Source organism: Hirundo rustica, chromosome 29 (assembly GCF_015227805.2).
Source record: "Hirundo rustica isolate bHirRus1 chromosome 29, bHirRus1.pri.v3, whole genome shotgun sequence".
Taxonomy (NCBI): domain Eukaryota; kingdom Metazoa; phylum Chordata; class Aves; order Passeriformes; family Hirundinidae; genus Hirundo; species Hirundo rustica.
In genome coordinates, this window is record NC_053478.1 from 1,542,011 (window position 1) to 1,562,146 (window position 20,136).

The following is a 20,136-nucleotide window of genomic DNA, read 5'->3' on the forward strand; positions in this document are numbered from 1 at the left end:
ACCCCTCGGGGTTTCCGTGCGGGATCCCCGCGGTGCCGGGAGGGGCGGAGAGGCCGCAGCGTGTCCCGGCCTGCGCCCGCCCGGCTGGTTTGGCGAGTGCCACCGAGCCGGGCTGGGCTCCAGCGTGGCACCGGGCGGGGGTGGCACCGGCACCGGCACCGGGGACTGGAACGGAGACCCGGAACCGGGACCAGGGACTGGAACTGAGACCCGGAACCGGGACCAGGGACTGGAACGGAGACCCGGAACCGGGACCAGGGACTGGGACTGAGACCCAGGATCGGGACCAGGGACTGGGAATGGGAACTGGGACCGGGACCAGGGACTGGGACTGAGACCCAGGACCGGGACCAGGGACTGGAATTGAGACCCGGGACTGGGAGCAGGGATGGGCTTTGGGACCTGCAGCAGCGTCAGGGCCTGGGGGGAAGATTTTCGGGACTGGATTTGGGTCAGGATTGGGGCTGGGATTAGGATTGAATATGGGATGGAGGCTGGGATGGGGCTCGGATTGCAGATGGCATCGGGAGCAGCCCCAGAACTGGGATTGGGATTGGAATTGGGGCTGGGACAGGGATTGGGATTGGGGCAGGGATTGCAGCCAAGATCGGGACCAGCATCGGGGCTGGCAGTGGGATCGCGTCTGGGATCGAGCAGAGCTGGGTTGGGGTTGGGACTGAGGCAGCATCGGGGCTGGCAGTGGGGTCGGTGTCGGGATTGCAGCTGGCAGCGGGCTGGGATCGGGATCGGGATTGGGATCGGGATTGGGATCAGGATTGGGATCAGGATTGGGATCAGGATTGGGAGCGGGACTGGGACGGCAGCTGGCAGTGAGCTGGGATCGGGATCGGGATCCGGATCGGGCCCCCAGCTCCCTCCCGGCACTCACCGTCACTTGCGAGCTGGAGCAGGAGAACATTCTCTTCATGGCCGGGACCCCCCGGCCCCCCCTCCGCGGGGGTTTCCAGACCCCCGGCCCCTCCCGACCCCCTCCTCACCGCGGGACCCCGGGAGCGCTGATCCGGGGCCGCGTCCTCCGCCCGGTCCCGCACCCGGCCCCGCGGCCCCGGCCCCGCCCCGGGAGCGGCCCCGCCCCACAGGTGCGCCCCAAACCCGGCCCCATCGCCCCAAACCCGGCCGAGACCCCCCCGGCCGAGACCCCCACACTCACTGCACTGATGACCCCCCCCCCCACCACCCCGGCTGGTCCGTGCCTCCCTCAGCGCCCACCCCCCGCCTTTAATTTTGGCTCCAAACTCTTCATTTTAAACGATTTTCCAAATTTTTGGGTTTTATATTTTTCTTTCCTTTTTTTTTCTTTTTTTTTTTTTTTTTCCTCATTTGTTTTTACAGTTAATCCGCAGGGACCCCCACCCTCCCCGCCCCACCCTTGGGGAGCCCCCTCCACTGACATTTGGGGGATTTGGGGAGGGGGTGTGTGTGTGTGTGGGGGGGTGTCACTGTCACCGCTGACCCAGGAGCGGGAGGTTTCCCCCCTCCCTCTCCCACCCCGGGGCGCCTCCCGCACCCCAAAACATCCAAATAAATAAATAAATCCCAGCAGGAAGAGGAGGATGTCACCCCCGAAACCCCCCCCCGGGGTTGGAGTAGGGGAGGGGGCCACCGGACCCCCCCCCTCCCGGTTCCCATAAGGCTCCCGTGGGAATAGCAGCGTCCCCATCCCGCTTTTCCCAACGCTCCCCACAGCCGCATCCAACCCCCGGCGTGTCCCGGGGAGGGGGGTTCGGGAATCGTGGGGTGCTGGGGGGGGCTGCGGGGGTCCCTAACTGTCCCCGTCGCCCTCCTTCAGCTCCTGGCTGTTCTCCGCCTCCTCGGGAATATCCTGCATCCTCGGGTAATCTACGGGAAAAAAAAAAACAACCAACCCCAAACCCTCCAGGTTAACTCCTGAACCCCCCCCCAAATTAACCCCCCCGCCAAGGGGGGATCCCCAAAACGGGCACTGACCTCGGGGGCTGGCGGGGGGGGAGTGGCGGCTGCCCAAGCCCCCCTGCTCCTCCAGGAGCACCTCCAGGGTGTCCTCGCCCTCCCGCAGCCGCTCGGGGTCGGCGCCCCGGAACTCCAGCTCGTCCCGGGGGCCGGGGAAGGCGGGGGCTTGGTACTGGAAGGTGACGGGGGAGCCGCCGTGGCTCAGCTGCCGGGTGGGAACAGAGGTGAGGGGAGGGGTCTGGGGGTCAGCCCCGAATTCTCCCCCCCGCCGCCCCAAGCCCCACTCACGACCCCGAGCCCACCTGCGGGGGGTTGAAGCTCAGGTACAGCGCGTCCCCGGCCGGGAGGCTCCGGCGGCGGGGCTCCGCCGCTCTCCGGCCCCGCGGCGCCGCCGGTGCCCCGCGAGCCTCCTGCAGCTCCCGCTCCAGCCGGGATCGCTCCCGTTCGCTGTCCCGCAGCCTCGACTCCAGCGCCGCCGCCTCCTGCGCCCGCTCCTGGCACAGCTGGCGGCAGCGGCTCAGCTCCTCCTGCACCAGCCCGTGCTGCCGCTGCAGCAGCGCCAGCTCGGCGCCGGGGCTCGGCTCGGCTCCGCCGGTCACCGGCACGGCCGGCTGGGAGCCCCGGCGGGGCCGCGGCCGCTGCAGCCCCTCCGGAAGCTGCAGCTCCAGCAGAACCTCCTGGTGGGTCAGCTGGACCTGCGGGGGCAGCGGGGTCAGGGGGATGTGGGGGGAAAGGGGGGAATGGGGGGAAAGAGGGAACGGGGGGGGAAAGAAGGAATGAGGGGAAAAGAGGGGGGATAGGGTCAAAGAGGGAATGGGAGCAAAGAGGGAATGGGGGGAAAAAAAGGAACGGGGAAAGAAGGAATGAGGGGGACAGAGGGGGAATAGGGGCAAAGAGGGAACAGGGGGAAAAAGGGAATGGGGGGAAAAAAAGGGAACAGGGGGAAAGAAGGAATGAGGGGAAAAAAGCGGGGAATAGGGGCAAAGAAGGAAATGTGAGGCAAAGAGGGAACGGGGGAAAAGAGGGAACGGGGGGAAAGAAGGAATGGGGGGAAAAAAGGGGGGAATAGGGGCAAAGAAGGAACGGGGGGCAAAGAGGGAACAGAGGGAAAGAGGGAATGGGGCAGGAAAAGGGGGAACAGGGGGCAAGGAGAGCTCCGGAGGGGATGAGAAGAAAGAGGGGAATGGGACAAAGGGGGAGAAAGGGGACAGGGAAGGGATTTGGGCAGGGGGCAGCCCCTGGTCCCCCCTCCCCGTCCCACCTGGAGCCGCAGCAGGAGCCCGTACAGGTTCACCAGGCGCTGGTTGATCTCCTGCAGGGATTGGAGGGCGGCGGGGGGTGAACCCCGAGTGCCGCACCGGGGGGACACTGAGGCACCACCCCACACCCCAAAACCCCTCTCCTCACCTCCTGGGATCCCCTCGGCGGGACCTGGTTCCCGTTCCCGTCCTGCCGAGAAGAGCGCGGTGACACCGAGGGACCCAGCGCGGGCTGGGGGTCCCCAGCTGTCCCCCCACCCCGTGTCCCCTCCCCAGCTGTCCCCCCCACCCCGTGCCCCCTCCCCAGCTGTCCCCCCCACCCCGTGCCCCCTCCCCAGCTCACCCTCTGCCCAGCGTCCGGATCCGCCCGGAATTCCAAGGAGCCGTTGACGCTGCCGGAGTCGCCGTCTGCAGGGGGAGGCCGGGTGAGCCCCGAGGGGGTCCCGGGGGGGTCCCCCCAAAACCAGCACCCCCCTCCCTCCCCGTCCCCCCTTACTGCTGGCGCTGGGGCTGGGGCAGCTCTCGGCCTCGGGGGGGTTGTTCTGGTTCTGGTTCTGGTTCTGGTCCCGATCCCGGGTGCATCCCGTGAAAATCTCCTTCAGGCACTCCACTGCGGGGCAAGGGCGGCGTGAGCCCCCCGCTTCCCACGTGAGGGGGGCCCTGCCTCAGTTTCCCCAAGCCCTGCCTCAGTTTCCCCGTCCTGGAGCCTCCCAGAGCATCCCAAACCCCCCCGTACCTTCGCGGATGGCGTCGTGCAGCAGCGCGTCCCCGCGGGGGCCCCGGGAGGGGTCCCCAGGGAAGGGGGTCCCGCGGGGGGCTGCGGGGGGCTCGGAGCAGCCGCTGCCCAGCGCCAGCATGTCGGCAAAGATCCCGACCTTGTCCTCCAGCAGCGCCGCGATCTGACGGTCCTGCTGCTCCATCCGCTCTGGAGAGGGGGCGGCGGGAATCGGGGTGACGGGGTGAGAGTGGGATCGTGGGATCGTGGGATGGGATCATGGGATCATGGGATGGCGTGGGATAATGGGATATTGGGTTATTGGGATATTGGGATATTGGGATGGGATGGGATCATGGGATGGGATGATGGGATGGGATGGCAGGGACAGGGATGGGATAATGGGATAACGGGATGGGGTGGGATGGGATCAATGGGTGGGATGGGATCATGGGATAGCAGGAACAAGGATGGGCTGGGATGATGGGATGGCAGGAACAGGGATGGGATCATGGGATCATGGGATGGCAGGAACAGGGATGGGATGATGGGATAATGGGATGGCAGGAACAGGGATGGGATGGGATCATGGGATGGCAGGAACAGGGATGGGATGGGATCATGGGATGGCAGGAACAGGGATGGGATGGGATCATGGGATGGCAGGAACAGGGATGGGATGATGGGATAATGGGATGGCAGGAACAGGGATGGGATGATGGGATCATGGGATGGCAGGAACAGGGATGGGATGATGGGATCATGCGATGGCAGGAACAGGGATGGGATGATGGGATCATGGGATGGCAGGAACAGGGATGGGCCCCCCACCTTTCAGCTTCCTCAAGGACGCTTCCGTCTCCGTCTCAATCAGCGGAAAATCCTGGCGGCTTGGACAGCTGGGAGGGCCGGGATGGGGGGGCTCAGAGCCAGGACCCCCCATCCCCATCCCCATCCCCATCACCCCACACCCATCCCCTTTCCCTTTCCCTTTCCCCCCCCAGATCCACGCTCCCCAGCGACTCCCAGCCATTCCCAAACCCATCCCGGGGGGTTCCCAGCGGCCCCCCAAGCCCCCCGGGGGCACTCACAGGCTGACGGCCTGCTGGATGACCTTCATCCAGTGGTTGCGGTCGTCCCGGGAGGCCGCGTGCACCTCGTACATCTCGGGCGGGGCGGCGCTGATCAGGAACATGCCCTTCTCCTGGTTGGCGATGTCCCTCACGATCAGGTTTTGCAGGGAGATGACGGCTGGCTTGTCCTGCGGGGATCGATCGGGGAGCGGTGGGAGCGGGGGAAACGCCGGCCCGGAGCCGCGGGGAGGGCGGGGATGAGGAGGGCGAGCAGCTCACCAGCATGGGGAAGGTGTATTTCTGGTCCTTCTCTTGCAGGAACACCAGCACGTCCGTCATCAGCAGCACCAGGACGTCTGGGGTGAGCCGGGGGGAGTGAGGGGTGGGGGGGGTTCAGCCACTGAGACCCCCCCCGAGTCCCAGGGCTGACCCCAAATCCAGCCACGGAGAAGAGGGGATCTGCCAAAACCCTTCCCCTGTTTCTCGGGAACCCCATTCCACCACAGCTTCCCCCAGTTCCCTTTTTTCACCCTCTGAGCCCCCCAAAGTCCCAAGGCTGTCCCCAAATTCAGTCATGGAGAAGAGAGGATCCGCCAAACCCCTTCCCCTGTCTCTCGGGAACCCCGCCAGTATCCCAAATCCTCTTTTTCACCCTCTGAGCCCCCCCAAAGTCCCAAGGCTGACCCCAAATTCAGTCACAGAGAAGAGGGGAACAGCCAGCACTCTTCCCCTGTATCTTGTGAACCCCATTCCATGACAGCTCCCCCCAATTCCTCTTTTTCACCCTCTGAGCCCCCCAAAGTCCCAGGGCTGTCCCCAAATCCAGCCGTGGAGAATTGGGGATCAGCCAAACCCCTTCCCCTGTCTCTCAGGAACCACCCCAGTATCCCAAATCCCCTTTTTCACCCTCTGAGCCCCCCAGAGTCCCAGGGTTGACCCCAAATTCTGTCACGGAGAAGAGGGAATCTGCCAAACCCCTTCGCCTGTCTCTCGGGAACCACCCCAGTATCCCAAATCCCCTTTTTCACCCTCTGAACCCCCCCAAAGTCCCAGGGATGACCCCAAATCCAGCCGTGGAGAAGAGGAGATCAGCCAAAACTCTTCCCCTGTTTCTTGGGAACCACCCCAGTATCCCAAATCCCCTTTTTCACCTTCTGAGCCCCCCAGAGTCCCAAGGCTGACCCCAAATCCAGCCGTGGAGAATTGGGGATCAGCCAAACCCCTTCCCCTGTCTCTCAGGAACCACCCCAGCTCCTCCCAGCATCCCCAATCCCCTTTTTTCCCCCCCAGCCCCGGACTCTCCCCACCTTTGAAGCGCCCGGCCGCCGTTTTCCAGAGCATCCCGCCGCTGTGCACCAGCTTCCTGCGGAGCAGCTCGTCCCTGCCGAAAGCGCCGGAGCGGCTGTCCCACAGCAGCGGCACCTTGGCGCGGGGATCCACGCGCCGGAAAACGTCCCAGAGGCGCCCGCGGAGCTCCCAGGCGTGAACCTCCTCGTCCACGGCCGAGAGCAGCTCCTTCACCAGCCGCAGCGCCCGCGACAGATCGGCGCAGTCGCCCTCGTTGTCTGCGAGAACGGGGCGGGGGGGGACGGGAAGGTGGAATTTCGGGGGGCTCCCACCCCCCGGCAAAGCTCCGGGTTCCGGCCCCGTTTCCAGCCCCCGGTACCTTTGGAGTTCTTGAGGATGCGCTCGATGAGCACCGGGTACTTGGTGATGCGCTGCGTCACCAGCAGGATGCACTCGGGGACGCCGTGGCGGCGGAGGAGCGGGGAGCGCGTCACCCGCTGCGGGGAGAGCGGGGGGGGGGGCACGAGCCGTCAGCGGGACCCCCAAAAAGCAGAGACCACCCCCCCCCCGGTATCGGTGTCGCCCCCAGCCCGGAGCTCAGTGAGGGAGGGACGCGAGTTGGGGAAACTGAGGCACGGAGTTGGGTTTTCCACCGGGGCACGAAGGCTGGAATGTGCAGGAGGACCCCGATCCCCAGCCCGGGGGTCTCTGCAGGGGATGGAGACCCCAGTCCCCAGCCCGGGGGTCTCTGTAGAGGATGCAGACCCCAATCCCCACCCCAGGGGTCTCTGCAGGGGATGCAGACCCCCCTCCCCAGCCCGGGGGTCTCTGCCCAGGATGCAGACCCCCCTCCCCAGCCCGGGGGTCTCTGCAGAGGATGCAGACCCCCCTCCCCAGCCCGGGGGTCTCTGTAGAGGATGCAGACCCCCCTCCCCACCCCAGGGGTCTCTGCAGGGGATGCAGACCCCCCTCCCCAGCCCGGGGGTCTCTGCAGAGGATGCAGACCCCCCTCCCCAGCCCGGGGGTCTCTGTAGAGGATGCAGACCCCCCTCCCCACCCCAGGGGTCTCTGCAGAGGATGCAGACCCCCCTCCCCAGCCCAGGGGTCTCTGTACAGGATGCAGACCCCCCTCCCCAGCCCGGGGGTCTCTGCAGAGGATGCAGACCCCCCTCCCCAGCCCAGGGGTCTCTGCACAGGATGCAGACCCCAATCCCCACCCCAGGGGTCTCTGCAGGGGATGCAGACCCCCCTCCCCAGCCCGGGGGTCTCTGTAGAGGCTGCAGACCCCAATCCCCACCCTGGGGGTCTCTGCACAGGATGCAGACCCCCTCCCCAGCCCGGGGTCCCCGCGGAGCCCACCCGGATGAACTGCTGGAAGCGCTTGTCCCGGGCCAGCAGGTCCTTGTACTCCTTGAGCGCCTTGGTGTGCTTGCTGCAGAACTCGGCGTAGGCTTTGCGCAGCTGCTCCGCGCTCGGGCCCGAGAACTTGGCGGCGGGAACGACGAGGGGACATGGGTGAGCGCGTCCTCCCCCTTCCGCCGTCCGCGCCCCAAAGCGTCCCGGGTCTCCCCCAAACCCGTACCCCCCATCCCCTCAAGCCCACCTGGGTGACGAGGATGTCGCCGAGGCGGTCGATGACGAAGTTCTTGTTGCTGTCCTGGGCCAGCGACTCGCGGCGCCGCTCCAGGAGCTGGGCCAGGAAGCGCTGGTGGATGTGGCTGAGCTCGTCGAGGCAGGGGAAGATGCGCTGCACGGTGCCGGGGTCCAGCTGCAGCTCCTCCAGCATGGCCTTGCGGAACAGCGCGCCCATGATCTTCAGCGTCCGCACGTGGTGCAGCTCCGTCTGCATCAGCTCTGCCGGGGCACGGCGCCGTCACGGCGGGCACGGGGATGGCACAGAGGGGACAGGGGGACGGGGACAGAGGGGACAGGGACAGGGGACGGGGACAGAGGGACGGGGACAGAGGGACGGGGACAGGGACAGAGGGGACAGGGACAGAGGGACGGGGACAGGGACAGAGGGGACAGGGACAGAGGGACGGGGACAGGGACAGGGACAGGGACAGAGGGGACAGGGACAGAGGGACGGGGACAGGGACAGAGGGGACAGGGACAGAGGGATGGGGACAGGGACAGGGACAGAGGGGACAGGGACAGAGGGATGGGGACAGGGAGAGGGGCAGAGGGGACAGGGATGGGGACAGGGACAGGGACAGAGGGACGGGGACAGAGGGGACAGGGACAGAGGGATGGGGACAGGGAGAGGGGCAGAGGGGACAGGGATGGGGACAGGGACAGGGACAGGGACAGGGACAGAGGGGACAGGGACAGGGACAGAGGGGATAGGGATGGGGACAGGGACAGGGACAGGGACAGGGACAGGGACAGGGACAGCACAGAGGGGACAGGGACAGGGACAGGGACAGGGACAAGGACAGGGACAGGGACAGGGACAGGGAGAGGGACAGGGACAGGGACATGGATATGGACAGGCACAGCGCAGAGGGGACAGGGACAGCCCCCCCAGGGACAGCACAGAGGGGACAGGGATGGGGACAGGGACAGAGGGGACAGAGGCAGGGACAGGGACAGCACAGAGGGGACAGAACCCCGACACAGCCACCCAGCCTGGCCCTGTGTCCCCGTGACTCCATCCCCATCCCCGCATCCTCCATCCTGTCCCTGCGTCCCCATTCCCGCTTCCCGCGCCCCTGTCCCGTCCCACGTCCCCCATCCCCGTGCCCCTCTCCCACCCTCACATCCCCTGTGCCCTCCTCCCTGCCCCGTCCCCGCGTCCCCACGTCCCCTCACCGTAGATGACGTCCTGCCGCTTCATGACGTCCATGCGGTGCTGCTGCAGGAAGCTGTTATCCACCGCCAGGCTCCAGGAATCCGCCTCGAACTCCTTCCCGTCCGCCTCCAGGTCGCTCAGCAGCTGGCTCAGGATGACGTCCGGGCCTGCAGGTGACACCCCGGTGGGACACGGGAGCCCCCCGCGCCCCCCATCCCCGTCCCCTCCCCGCCGCGTCCCCCCCACCTTCGTCGATCAGCGACTCCACGGAGAGCGTCCGGTTGCGCATGTTGAGGGAGTCCGTGGACTGGGACAGGATCCGCCGGATGCCCAGCGGGGAATCGTCGTTGAACGTCCTGGGGGACGGCGCGGGGACACGGTGGGGACGCCGGTGACGCCCCCGGGTCCCCCCTGTGTGTGTCCCACCCCCCCAGTCCCCGGTTCCCCGCCCTTACCCCGAGATGTTGGTGGTGGAGACGCTCTTGGACAGGGACAAGGAGGGGCGGCCGCGGCGGGGCCCCAGCAGCGTCTGCCGGAAGCTCTCCGAGGGATAAATGGCGGAATTGGGGCGCTCCCGGATGGCATCTGGGGTGGGGGGCAGCGGGGGGTCGGCGCTGGGACCCCCCCCGGCACCCCCCGGGCTGTGCAGGGACCGAGGGGAGGGGAGGGGAGGGGAGGGGAGGGGAGGGGAGGGGAGGGGAGGGGAGGGAAGGGAAGGGAAGGGAAGGGAAGGGAAGGGAAGGGAAGGGAAGGGAAGGGAAGGGAAGGGAAGGGAAGGGAAGGGAAGGGAAGGGAAGGGAAGGGAAGGGAAGGGAAGGGAAGGGAAGGGAAGGGAAGGGAAGGGAAGGGAAGGGAAGGGAAGGGAAGGGAAGGGAAGGGAAGGGAAGGGAAGGGAAGGGAAGGGAAGGGAAGCCTCCCCCGCTCACTCTTGTTGCGCAGGGACACCGACTGCAGGGCTGAGCTGTTCTTCAGCAGCGCCGCCTTCTGCTGCTGCGGGGGAGCGGAAACGTCACTGTCCCCGCGTGTCCCCGATCCCCGCATCCCCCTGGATCCTTCATCCTCCCCTGGATCCCTCAGTCCTTCAGATCCCTTATTTCCCCAGATCCCTCATCCCCCCCTGGATCCCTCATCCCCCTCAGATCCCTCATCCCCCTGGATCACTCATCCTCCCCTGGATCCCTCAGTCCTTCAGATCCCTCATTCCTTCAGATCCCTCATTTCCCCAGATCCCTCATGCCTTCAGATCCCTCATCCCCCTCAGATCCCTCATCCCCCCGGATCCCTCATTCTCCTGGGTCCCTCATCCCCCCAGATTTCTCATCCCCCCCAGGTTTCTCATCCCCCTCAGATCCCTCATCCCCCCGGATCCCTCGCCCCCCGCGCTCACCTTCTGCTTCACCTTGGTGCAGTTGGGCAGGGTGTCCTTGCAGCGGTTGTGGATGGTGACGTTGCAGGCTGTGTGGGGGGACACGGGGAGGTGACGGAGGGGACACGGGGACCCTCCTGCCACCCTCCTGCCACCCGTCCTCCCCCGGGCGCTGACGGGAGCAGCTGGGGCGGGAATGCGGCCGGGTGCGGATCGCACGGAGCTGCAGCTGCCAGGGAACAGCTGCCCCGAGGCCGAGGGCACCGCGCCACAGCCGGGGCCACCGACGCCAGCTCAGGGCCACCAACACCAGGATGTGCCACGGTGGAGAAACCATCTCCTTCTCCAGGACACAAACCCGGGAGGATCCGGGCTCTGGGAACGGGCCCACGCGGAAAAACCGTCTCGGAGAAGCCGCCGTGGCACAGTCATCCTTGGAGAGGCCACCCCGAAAAAGCCGTCCCAAAAAAAAAGCCGCTGCGGCAAATCCAAGCTGGCGAAGCCACCCCAGCAATCCCGCCCCAGCAAAGCCACCCCAAAAAAAGTCATCCCAAAAAAAGACTCCTCAGCAAAGCCACTGCGGCAAAGCCACCCCGGCAAAAGGCGCCATGGAAAAGACACCCCGGGAAAAGCCGCCCTGGAAAAGTCACTGCGGCAAAGCCACCAGAGAAAAGTGACCCTGGCAAAGCCGCCAAAGAAATGTCACCCTGGCAAAGCCACCACAGAAATGTCACCCTGGCAAAGCCACCAAAGAAAAGTGACCCTGGCAAAGCCACCACAGGAATGTGACCCTGGCAAAGCTGCCACAGAAAAGTGACCCTGGCAAAGCCGCCACAGAAAAGTGACCCTGGCAAAGCCACCCCAGAAATGTGACCCTGGCAAAGCCACCCCAGAAATGTGACCCTGGCAAAGCTGCCACAGAAATGTCACCCTGGCAAAGCCACCACAGGAATGTGACCCTGGCAAAGCCGCCGTGAGGAAGCCACCCCAGAAAATCCATCCTGGCAATTCCATTCCGGCAAAGCCACCCTTGGCAAAGCCCCACTGCGGCAAAGCCACCCCGGGAATTTCGTTCTGGAAAAGGTACCCTGGCAATTCTGGCCTGGCAAATCCGGCCCTGGCAAAACAATCCTGGAAAAACCACGAAGGAAAAGCCACCCCTGGCAAATTCACCTTGGCAATTCTACCCTGGCAATTCTGCCCTGGTAAATCCACCCTGGCAAAGCCATCCTGGAAAAATCACGAAGGAAAAGCCACCCCTGGCAAATTCACACTGGCAAATCCACACTGGCAAAGCCACCCTGGCAAAACAATCCTGGCAAAACCACGAAGAAAAGCCACCCCTGGCAAAGCCACCCTGGCAAATCCACCTTGGCAATTCTACCCTGGCAATTCCGCCCTGGCAAAGCCATCCTGGAAAAAACAGGATGGAAACGCCACCCTGGCAAAGCCACCCCATCACATCGACCCCAGCCCTTCCACCCTGCCAAAACCACGATGGAAAAGACACCCCAGAGCAGCCAACCTCCACCCCCCCCTCCCAAAAAAACAACCCCCACTGCGGCAGAGCCACCCTGGCAACCCCACTCCGGAAAAACCACCGCAGCAAAGGCACCCCGGCAGTGCCGCCGTGCCAACGCTGCCCTGGCACATCCCTCCTGGCGCATCCCGCTGGAACATCCCCCCCGGATCCCTCCCGGCTCCCCCCCGGGCACTCACTGGGACACACGAGCGCTTCCTTGGCCGTGATGCTCTTGTTGCAGGCGAAGCACATGGTCATGCCGGACACGGAGATGGTGGTGAAGAGGTGTCCGTTGGTGTAACGAGCGTCCTTCTCCTTCCCTTCCTTCATCCTCTCCTTGTCTTTGCCCTGCCCGGAGAGCGGCACCGGGCGCCTGACGGGGCTGCGGCAGCGAGGCCGGGCCGCCGCAGCTCCTCGGGGCGCCCTGCTCATGGCCGCGGGGGGCCGGGGGAGCTGCGGGGAGCCCGAGGGGAGCCCGGAGCAAGGGGAGAGAGCCCGGAGCTCCCTGCGCTGGCTCCCGCTTCCCAGCATCCCGTCTCCAAGGCAACCGGAGGCTGCGGGGAGAGATCCAGAGATTCCCCCCACTCCTCCTCCCCTTCCCTGCCCAATGGGGACGGGGTGCGGGGGCGCAGCCGGGGGGTGACGCTGCCCCATGGAGGAGGGGGGGGGGGGCTTGGGGACATCATCTTGCACCCCCCAACCCTTTATTTTTAGGCGAATTGAGGGGTTTGAGCTTTTTTTTCCCCCACCCCCTAAAAAAAAAAAAAAAAAAGAGGGGGGTCGGTAACCGGCTGAGCCCCCGCGGGTTTGGGGGTTTTGGGGGTTTTGGGGGTTTTGGGTTTCCCGCACGGAAAAAGGGGAGCGAGGTGGTGTCACCCCGAGTGTCGCCGCGCTGGCCACGGGCACAGAGAGCTCTTTGTGCCCCCCCCGTGTCCCCCCCCGGCCATCCCGGCCGCGCCTGGCACCGCGGCTGAGCCCGGGGCGCCCCCGAGCAACAGCCCCCCAAAAACGGCGGCGCTCCGGGACCCCCCCCAGTTCCCCTTCCCAAGGCCCAAAGGGGGGTCCCGGTGTTCATTCCCTGCTCCTGACCCCCCCCCGAGAGCGGGGGAGAAGCTGAGAGACCCCCGAGGAGAGGGAGAGGAGGGGAGGAAGAACGGGGGGACCCCAGGGAGAGGAGCGGGACCCCCCCGAGTGGGACCCCAGGGTCACCCCGGGGGGCTCGGGGGTCTCACCCGCTCGGGGCTCGGGGGTCTCTCCGCCTCCCGGTCCGCCGGGAACGGGGCGCAGGAGCAGCAGCACATCCCGGACCCCCCCCGACCCCTCCCCGGGCGCCTCTGGCCGCGACATCGGCCGCGACATCGGCGGCGACATCGGCCGCGACATCGGCCGCGACATCGGCCGCGACATCCGCCCCGCGCGCGATTGTTCCCGCCCGCTTGTTTGTTTTCCTTTGATTTCTTTTTTTTTTTTTTCCTTCCCCCCCCTCCTCTCTTTGCTCCGCCGGTTTTGTTTGGTTTTCTTTTCTTTTCGTCCCCTTTTTTTTGTTGTTGTTCTTTTATTTATTTTCTTTCTTTTTCTCTCTTTTTTTTTCTCCTCCCTTTATCCGCTTTCCTCTCTTTTTCTTTATTTTTTCTTTTTTTTTTCTTCGCTTCCCCTTTATTCTTTTTTCCCTTTTCTCCCCTATATTTTTTTCACCTTTCCTTCCCTCCACTTTCTTTCCTTTATCTTTCCTTTCCCTTTCCTCCCCCGATTTTCTCTCCTCTTTTATCCATCCCCCATTTTTTTACTGTTTCCCCCCTTTTTTTACCGTTTCCCCCTTTTTTTACCGTTTCCCCCTTTTTTTACCGTTTCCCCCCTTTTTATCCTCATTTCCCCCTTTTTACTGCATTTATCTTCCAAACCGATTTCCCTTTCTTTCCCGCTCTTTATTCCCCCCTTTTTTACATCTTATTTTCTTTTCCCCCCCCCTCCACACTTTTTCTCTCTATTTTCTTTTTCTTTCTCTGAACCTTTTTTCCTTTTTTTTTCCCCCCCCCCGACTTTTCTTCCCTTTTTCCCCCTCCGCTTTTCTCTTTTACCATTTCTCCGGTTTTTTCCCCCATTTTGGGCCCCCCCCGCCCCGAAGGAAACCGAACCGCGCCAGACAAAGGCGGGAGCCGCCATCGCTTCCTGCCCCCCCCCGCCCCGGCCCCCGCCCCATCTGGGGGTCCCCACCGAGACCCCCCTCCTCAAAAAAAACCCCCTCGGGGGTCTCGGTGGGGTCTCTCCCACCGGCGAAACCCCCCCCCAAAAAAAAAACCACTGTGAGAATTTGGGGGGGGGGTCCCGCATTTTTTCACCCCTCTGCAAGGTTGGGGGGGGACCCACCGCAGGTTTTTTTTGGGGGGGGGGTGTCACCAAACCCTAAAAAACCGCGTGGGGGGGGGGAAACAGCGGCCGCGCCCCCCCCCAAAAAACCCCCAAGGCAAAGAATCCCCCCGGCACCCCCAAAGCCCCCCCCAGACAAACCGGGGTGTCGGGAACACGCGGCTGCTCCGTGCGGGGGAAATTTCGGGGTCCCCGCGAGTCCGCGCGGCGCGGGGGGGGGACGCGGGGGGGGGCGGAGGAAGTTTCAGCGCTTTAAATAGAGCCGGGGGAATTTTTTTTCTTTTTTTTTTTTTGATTTTTTTCGGGTTCCTGTTCCGGAACAGAGCTCGGGAGGAGTTTTTGGGGTGCGCTCAGATCCTCTCGTGAGGGGGGGGGGGGGCTCAGGGTGTGAAAGGGGGGAGCCCCCACCCTAAAATCCCGCCGGGATGGAGCTGAACCCCTCCCAAAAAGGGAAAAAAAAAAAAAAAATCCAAAAAACAACCGGAGTTGCTGAAGGGGATGAGCGCTCCCCTATTTTTTTTTTGGGGGGGGGCTTCCCCCTTTTTTTGGGGACTCTCCCCCCTCTCTTTGGGATTTCTGCTCCCACCCCGGCGGCGAACAAAGCCGGAGCCGAGGCAACAAAGACCCCGCGGGGCCGGGACGGGAAAGGCGGGGGGATCCCGGCACCGCCTCCCCCCTCCCCAAAAAAACACCCCAGAGGGTGACACCCCCAGACCCCCCAACCCCAAAATTTCAACCCTCAAATTTCCCCTCTCAACCCTCAAATTTCCCCCCTCGACCCCCAAATTTGCCCCCCCCAGAGGTTTGAAGCCCCCGGATTTTGGGGGGGTCCGGGCTAAGGGGACCCCCCCCGTGGTGTTTTTGGGGGGGTTACGGGGAGGGGGAGGCGCTGCTGCCCCCCCCCCCCCCCCAAAGCAGGTGGGGATCCCCCCGGAAAGCCGCAATGAGGAGGTGGGGGGGGTCCCCCCAAATGTCCCCTCCCAGCCGAGGGGGGGCTCGCGCTGATTTTGGGGATCCCCTGGGGGTCACCGAACCCCCCCCGCCCTGGTCCTGGGTGGGGCGAAAATATCTCGGACGAAACTTTCTTTAAACAAACAACCAAAAAACCCAAATTTCCTCCCCCCGCGGGCGGCGCGGGGATCGAGAACCACTTCCCCCTTCCACAGAACCGCCCCCGAACCCCTAAAACCGCCAAGAACCCCCCCAAAACCCTCCCCTAAACCCCCCCCCGGGGGGTGGGGGCACCCCCAAAATTCCCCCCGCTGCCCTCAAGGCTCAGCCCCAACTCAGCGCATCCAAGAGCGGCTCCGGCGTCAAAAAAAAATCCGGAAAAATTTTGGGGTGCCCCGAGATGCCGGCGGGGGTGGGGGGGTCACAGAGCGTTGTTGGCCCCCCCAGCACGGCCCCGCCCCAGCACGCAAAGCCCCCCCGAGCCCCCCCGGGCGTTTCGCCACGCCGGCGTTGCCACATGCTCGGGGCTCCCGGTCACGGGGAGCGCCCCGTGCCTCAGTTTCCCCGTTCTCCCAACTCTTTCCCCGGCGGGTTTTTGTCTTTACGGAGAGAGATAAAATTGGGGTGCGGGGCGGGGGGGGGGTCCCTAAAAACTTCTCTGCGTCCGTGTTCCCCCCCCCCCCCCGCCCCGCCCGCCCGGCAGGAGGGGCAAAGCGACTTCCTCATCCTCATCCTCGCGTCACCGCGGCGGAAAGGAGGATGAGGAAGAGTCGGGGGGATGTGGGGGGGGGGGAGATTTGGGGCGGCGGAGAAGTTTGGGGGGACACACGGGGGGTGAGGGGGTGCGGGCAGGGGGTCCAGCAGCACCCCCCGAGTCGCAACCGGGAGCGGTTTTTGGGGGGGGTCTGGACCCTTCCCCGCCCTCCGCCTGCTTCCATCGGGACCCCCCCATTGCCCCCCCCCCAAAAAAAACCCTCCCAAATCGCCGCGGCCGCGCGGGGCGGGGCAGAACCCCCGAGTCGGGGTGAGGGGGGACCCCAAAACTGGAGCGGGGTGGTGGAGAGCCCCCCACACAGCCCCAGCACGGGCTGGGACGGGGGGGGACCCCGCTCGGGGGCGGGGGGCGCTGCGCTGGCCGGGACCCGGGACCCACCTTGGCGCGATCGCTCCTGACTCGCGACAGCGACTCGATACGGGACATAATCCAGGGAGCGCTCCCGGCTCCCTCCCGGTGCTCTCCCTGCTCCCTCCCGGTGCTCTCCCGGTGCCTCCCGGTGCTCTCCCGGTGCTTCCCGGTGCCCTCCCGGTGCTTCCCGGTGCCCTCCCGGTGCCCTCCCCGTTCGTTCTCGGCTCCTTCCCGGTCCCTCCCGGGGCTCCCGGTTCCTCTCGGTCCCGCCCCACCGGGGGCGGATCGCGCCGCCCCCCGGCCTCGTGCTGCCCGCGGGGCCTTTGTTCGAGCGGGGTCCCCGGGATCCAGCCGGGAATCCCCGGGATCCGGCCGGGATCATCATCATCCCCCGGGATCATCATCATCATCATCACCATCATTCCCCGGGGATCGGCGCCGCGCCATCCTCTGGGATCGGCTCCCAAGGATCCCAAGGGATCAGAGTCGGGACTCAGCCCAGCTCTGGCCGCCACAGAGCAGAAATCCCGAGGGATCTGGAATCCAGAAACCCCAAAGGATCCGTTCCAGCAACCCCCTGGGATCCGTTCCCTCGATTCCCAGGGATCATTTCCCTCCATCCCCTGGGATCCGTTCCCTCCATCCCCTGGGATCCGTTCCCTCCATCCCCAGGGATCATTTCCCTCCATCCCCTGGGATCCGTTCCCTCCATCCCCAGGGATCCATTCCCTCCATCCCCAGGGATCCATTCCCTCAGTCCCCAGGGATAATTTCCCTCAATCCCCTGGGATCCATTCCCTCAGTCCCCTGGGATCCATTCCCTCAATCCCCAGGGATCCGTTCCCTCCATCCCCTGGGATCCGTTCCCTCCATCCCCAGGGATCCGTTCCCTCCATCCCCTGGGATCCATTCCCTCAGTCCCCTGGGATCCGTTCCCTCCATCCCCTGGGATCCGTTCCCTCCATCCCCTGGGATCCATTCCCTCAGTCCCCAGGGATCCGTTCCCTCCATCCCCAGGGATCCATCCCCTGGGATCCGTTCCCTCCATCCCCAGGGATCCGTTCCCTCCATCCCCTGGGATCCGTTCCCTCCATCCCCTGGGATCCGTTCCCTCCATCCCCTGGGATCAGCCCCTGCAGCCGCCCCAGATCACGGCGCGGCGCCGCTCGGGATCGCTCCCCAGGCACATCCCGGCTCACTCCGAGCATCCCCCGTGGCCGCCCCTCGGAGCCTCCCCTGCCCCGGCCCCCGCAGCCCGGATGCGGCCCCAAGTCCAGCCCTTCCTCTCCGTGCCTCAGTTTCCCTCCCTGACACGCTCCTGGAAACCCCCGGCCTTTGGGAACAGCCCCCCGCTCCCATCGCAGGACGCCACACCAGGACCGGGATCCCAAAAGGAAGCAGCAAATCCCAGGGAAACTCCACCGCTCCCAGAGCTCCCCGCCGCCGCCTCCCGGGATACCCCAAAGCGCCGTTTTTGGGGTGACGCAAATCCCAACTCCGTTTTGGGGCTTTCATCTCCCGACCGCAGCAAATCCAGGCTGGACCCTTCCCGGGAGAGCCCCTCCACGGCTGCTGCCGCTTCCTTGGGGATGGAAAATCGGGATAAAGGCGCTATTTTGGGGGAAATGTTGTTTTTTTTCCCCCATAAAACATCTGTCTGGGAGAGGCCCTGGCGCCGGGAGCTGGGCTGGCGTCACCCGGTTGAACATTAACTCCGGCGGGATAAGCCAGGATTTATCGGATCAGTCCCGCTCCCGCTCCGAGATAACGCTCCCGGTCCCGGCTGCGGCTTTTTTTGGGGGGGACCCCAAAGTCCCCAAGTGTCACCTGGGGACCCCCTCCCCCGAGTTTTGGGATGCAAGCGGCTCCTCAGGGAATTAAATAAATTCAATTTATCCCGCATTTCCCAAGCCCGGCGGCACCGAGGGGACGGGAGCGAGCGACGCCGGCAGCGCTCGGATTAATGAATAACCAGGAAAAGGCAGCGGTGTCACCATTCCCCGCTGATTCCCTATGGAAAACAGAGTCCCTGGAAAGGAAACGCGGCCCCACAAGCCCCGCGGGATGAAGGGTGGGATGGCAATTCCCGGGGAAAAGTTTTTGGGATCCGGGAGAAAACATCCAACGCGCCCAACCCGGGATGGGAGCGGATCCGTGGAGGCGTCTGGGCCTCGATTCTGATTCATTCCCGACTCATTCCCGGCTCCTTCCCGGGCCGCCAAGGCTGGATTTTAATTAAAATGCGGATGTTAATTAACTCCCGGTCACCAAAGCGGATTCAAACCCTCGGGGGGCCCCCGGAGCCGGGGGGGGGGACGTGGCCAGACTCCCCCTTTCACCCACAGTCCCGATCCCTCATTTCCTCCCGGATACGCCGGGATTCGCTTTTTCTCTCTCCTCCCCGGCCGTTACCCCAAAACAGCCAGAAAACTGCCCCAAAACTGCTCCAAAACTGCCCCAAAACTGCCCCAAAACTGCTCCAAAACTGCTCCAAAACTGCCCCCAAACTGCCCCCAAACTGCCCCAAAACTGCCCCAAAACTGCCCCAAATCTGCCCCAAACTGCCCCAAAACTGCTCCAAAACTGCCCCAAAACAGCCACAAAACTGCCCCAAAACTGCCCCAAAACATCACTAAAAACAGCCCCAAAACAACCCAAAATCAACCCGAAATCAACCCCAAAACTGCCCCCAAACTGCCCCAAAACCACGGGAGAAAACCCCGGAGGCCTCCAGAGGTGACCACGAGGGTCCCGGGGCTGGATTTGGGGGCGTCTCCCAGGGACCCCCAGGACCCGGGGTGGGGGCCGCTCCCCCCAAAACGTGGCGGGATAATATTATTATTATTACTATTGTTACTATTATTGTTATTATTGGTCCCGAAATAACCTTTGGGGGAAGAAATAATTTCTTCCACATCGGGACCGACCCCATCCTCGCCCCCCCCAGCGCACCCCAACTCCCGGGCGCCGTTTTTCCCCCCCCTACAAAATCCCGAAGGAAACCAACGGGGGGGGAAAAAAAAAAAACCCCAAACCACTAAATCCCGAATTTCGGCGCGTTCCGGGATGTCGGGATGAGGCTGGAGCCATCCCGCCGGGAGCTTCCGGATCCAGCGGCTGCTCCAGGCGGGATTTGGAGCCCCGGGGTGGGGGGGTCGCGGGGGCCCCCCCCCCAAAGATGGGAACAGCTGGCGACTGATCCGGCGGGAAGAGCGAGAGGAGGAGGAGGAGGAGGAGGTCGGGGATTAACGGCTCCGCGTGGCGGCAAATCGGGGCCGTCCTGGGGGGGGGCGAGCGAGGTTTGACCCCCTCCTCCTCCCCCCCCAAAAAAAATAAATCGGGAACAAAGCCGCGTCCCCTCGTGCCTCAGTTTCCCCCCACCCCGAGGGGCCTCAATCGGGGCGCGGAGGAGGTGGGGGGGGACGACACCCAGCGCCCCCCGAGTCACAAAAACGCCTCGGGAAGAGGCGGGAGATGGGAAACTGAGGCACGGCAGGGGAAGGAGAGGGAGGGAAACATTCCCGAGGAAGGGATGGCCGCAGGAAAGGCCGGGATGAGCCGGGCTGGGGGAAGGGGGGTGTGGGGAATCCTCTCCCTGAGCACATCCCGAAGTCTGGAAAACAGCGAGGGACGGAGCCGGGAAAGCGAGGCACGGCCGAGCATCCATGAACGCCTCCCGTTATCCCGCCGTTATCCCGCTGTTGTTTTTGTGTTTTTTTCCCGTTGTTA

The 20,136-nt window shown here is 64.6% G+C and overlaps 1 protein-coding gene across 1 annotated transcript; it reads right to left on the reverse strand.

Annotated features, from left to right (window-relative positions):
• Nucleotides 1-1,388: 1,388 nt before the first annotated feature.
• Nucleotides 1,389-16,610, reverse strand: ARHGEF2 (Rho/Rac guanine nucleotide exchange factor 2). Its single transcript, XM_040088068.2, has 22 exons — nt 16,435-16,610; nt 12,161-12,311; nt 10,463-10,530; nt 10,002-10,065; nt 9,531-9,660; nt 9,322-9,431; nt 9,096-9,242; nt 7,888-8,138; nt 7,644-7,769; nt 6,664-6,781; nt 6,305-6,562; nt 5,277-5,353; nt 5,016-5,185; nt 4,756-4,823; nt 3,946-4,134; nt 3,706-3,819; nt 3,553-3,617; nt 3,358-3,399; nt 3,212-3,262; nt 2,253-2,645; nt 1,969-2,155; nt 1,389-1,860 (listed from the first exon to the last, which is right to left on the reverse strand). The coding sequence occupies exons 1-22, from the start codon at nt 16,480-16,482 to the stop codon at nt 1,784-1,786; spliced, it is 2,904 nt and encodes a 967-aa protein (XP_039944002.1). The 5' UTR covers nt 16,483-16,610; the 3' UTR covers nt 1,389-1,783.
• Nucleotides 16,611-20,136: the final 3,526 nt, after the last annotated feature.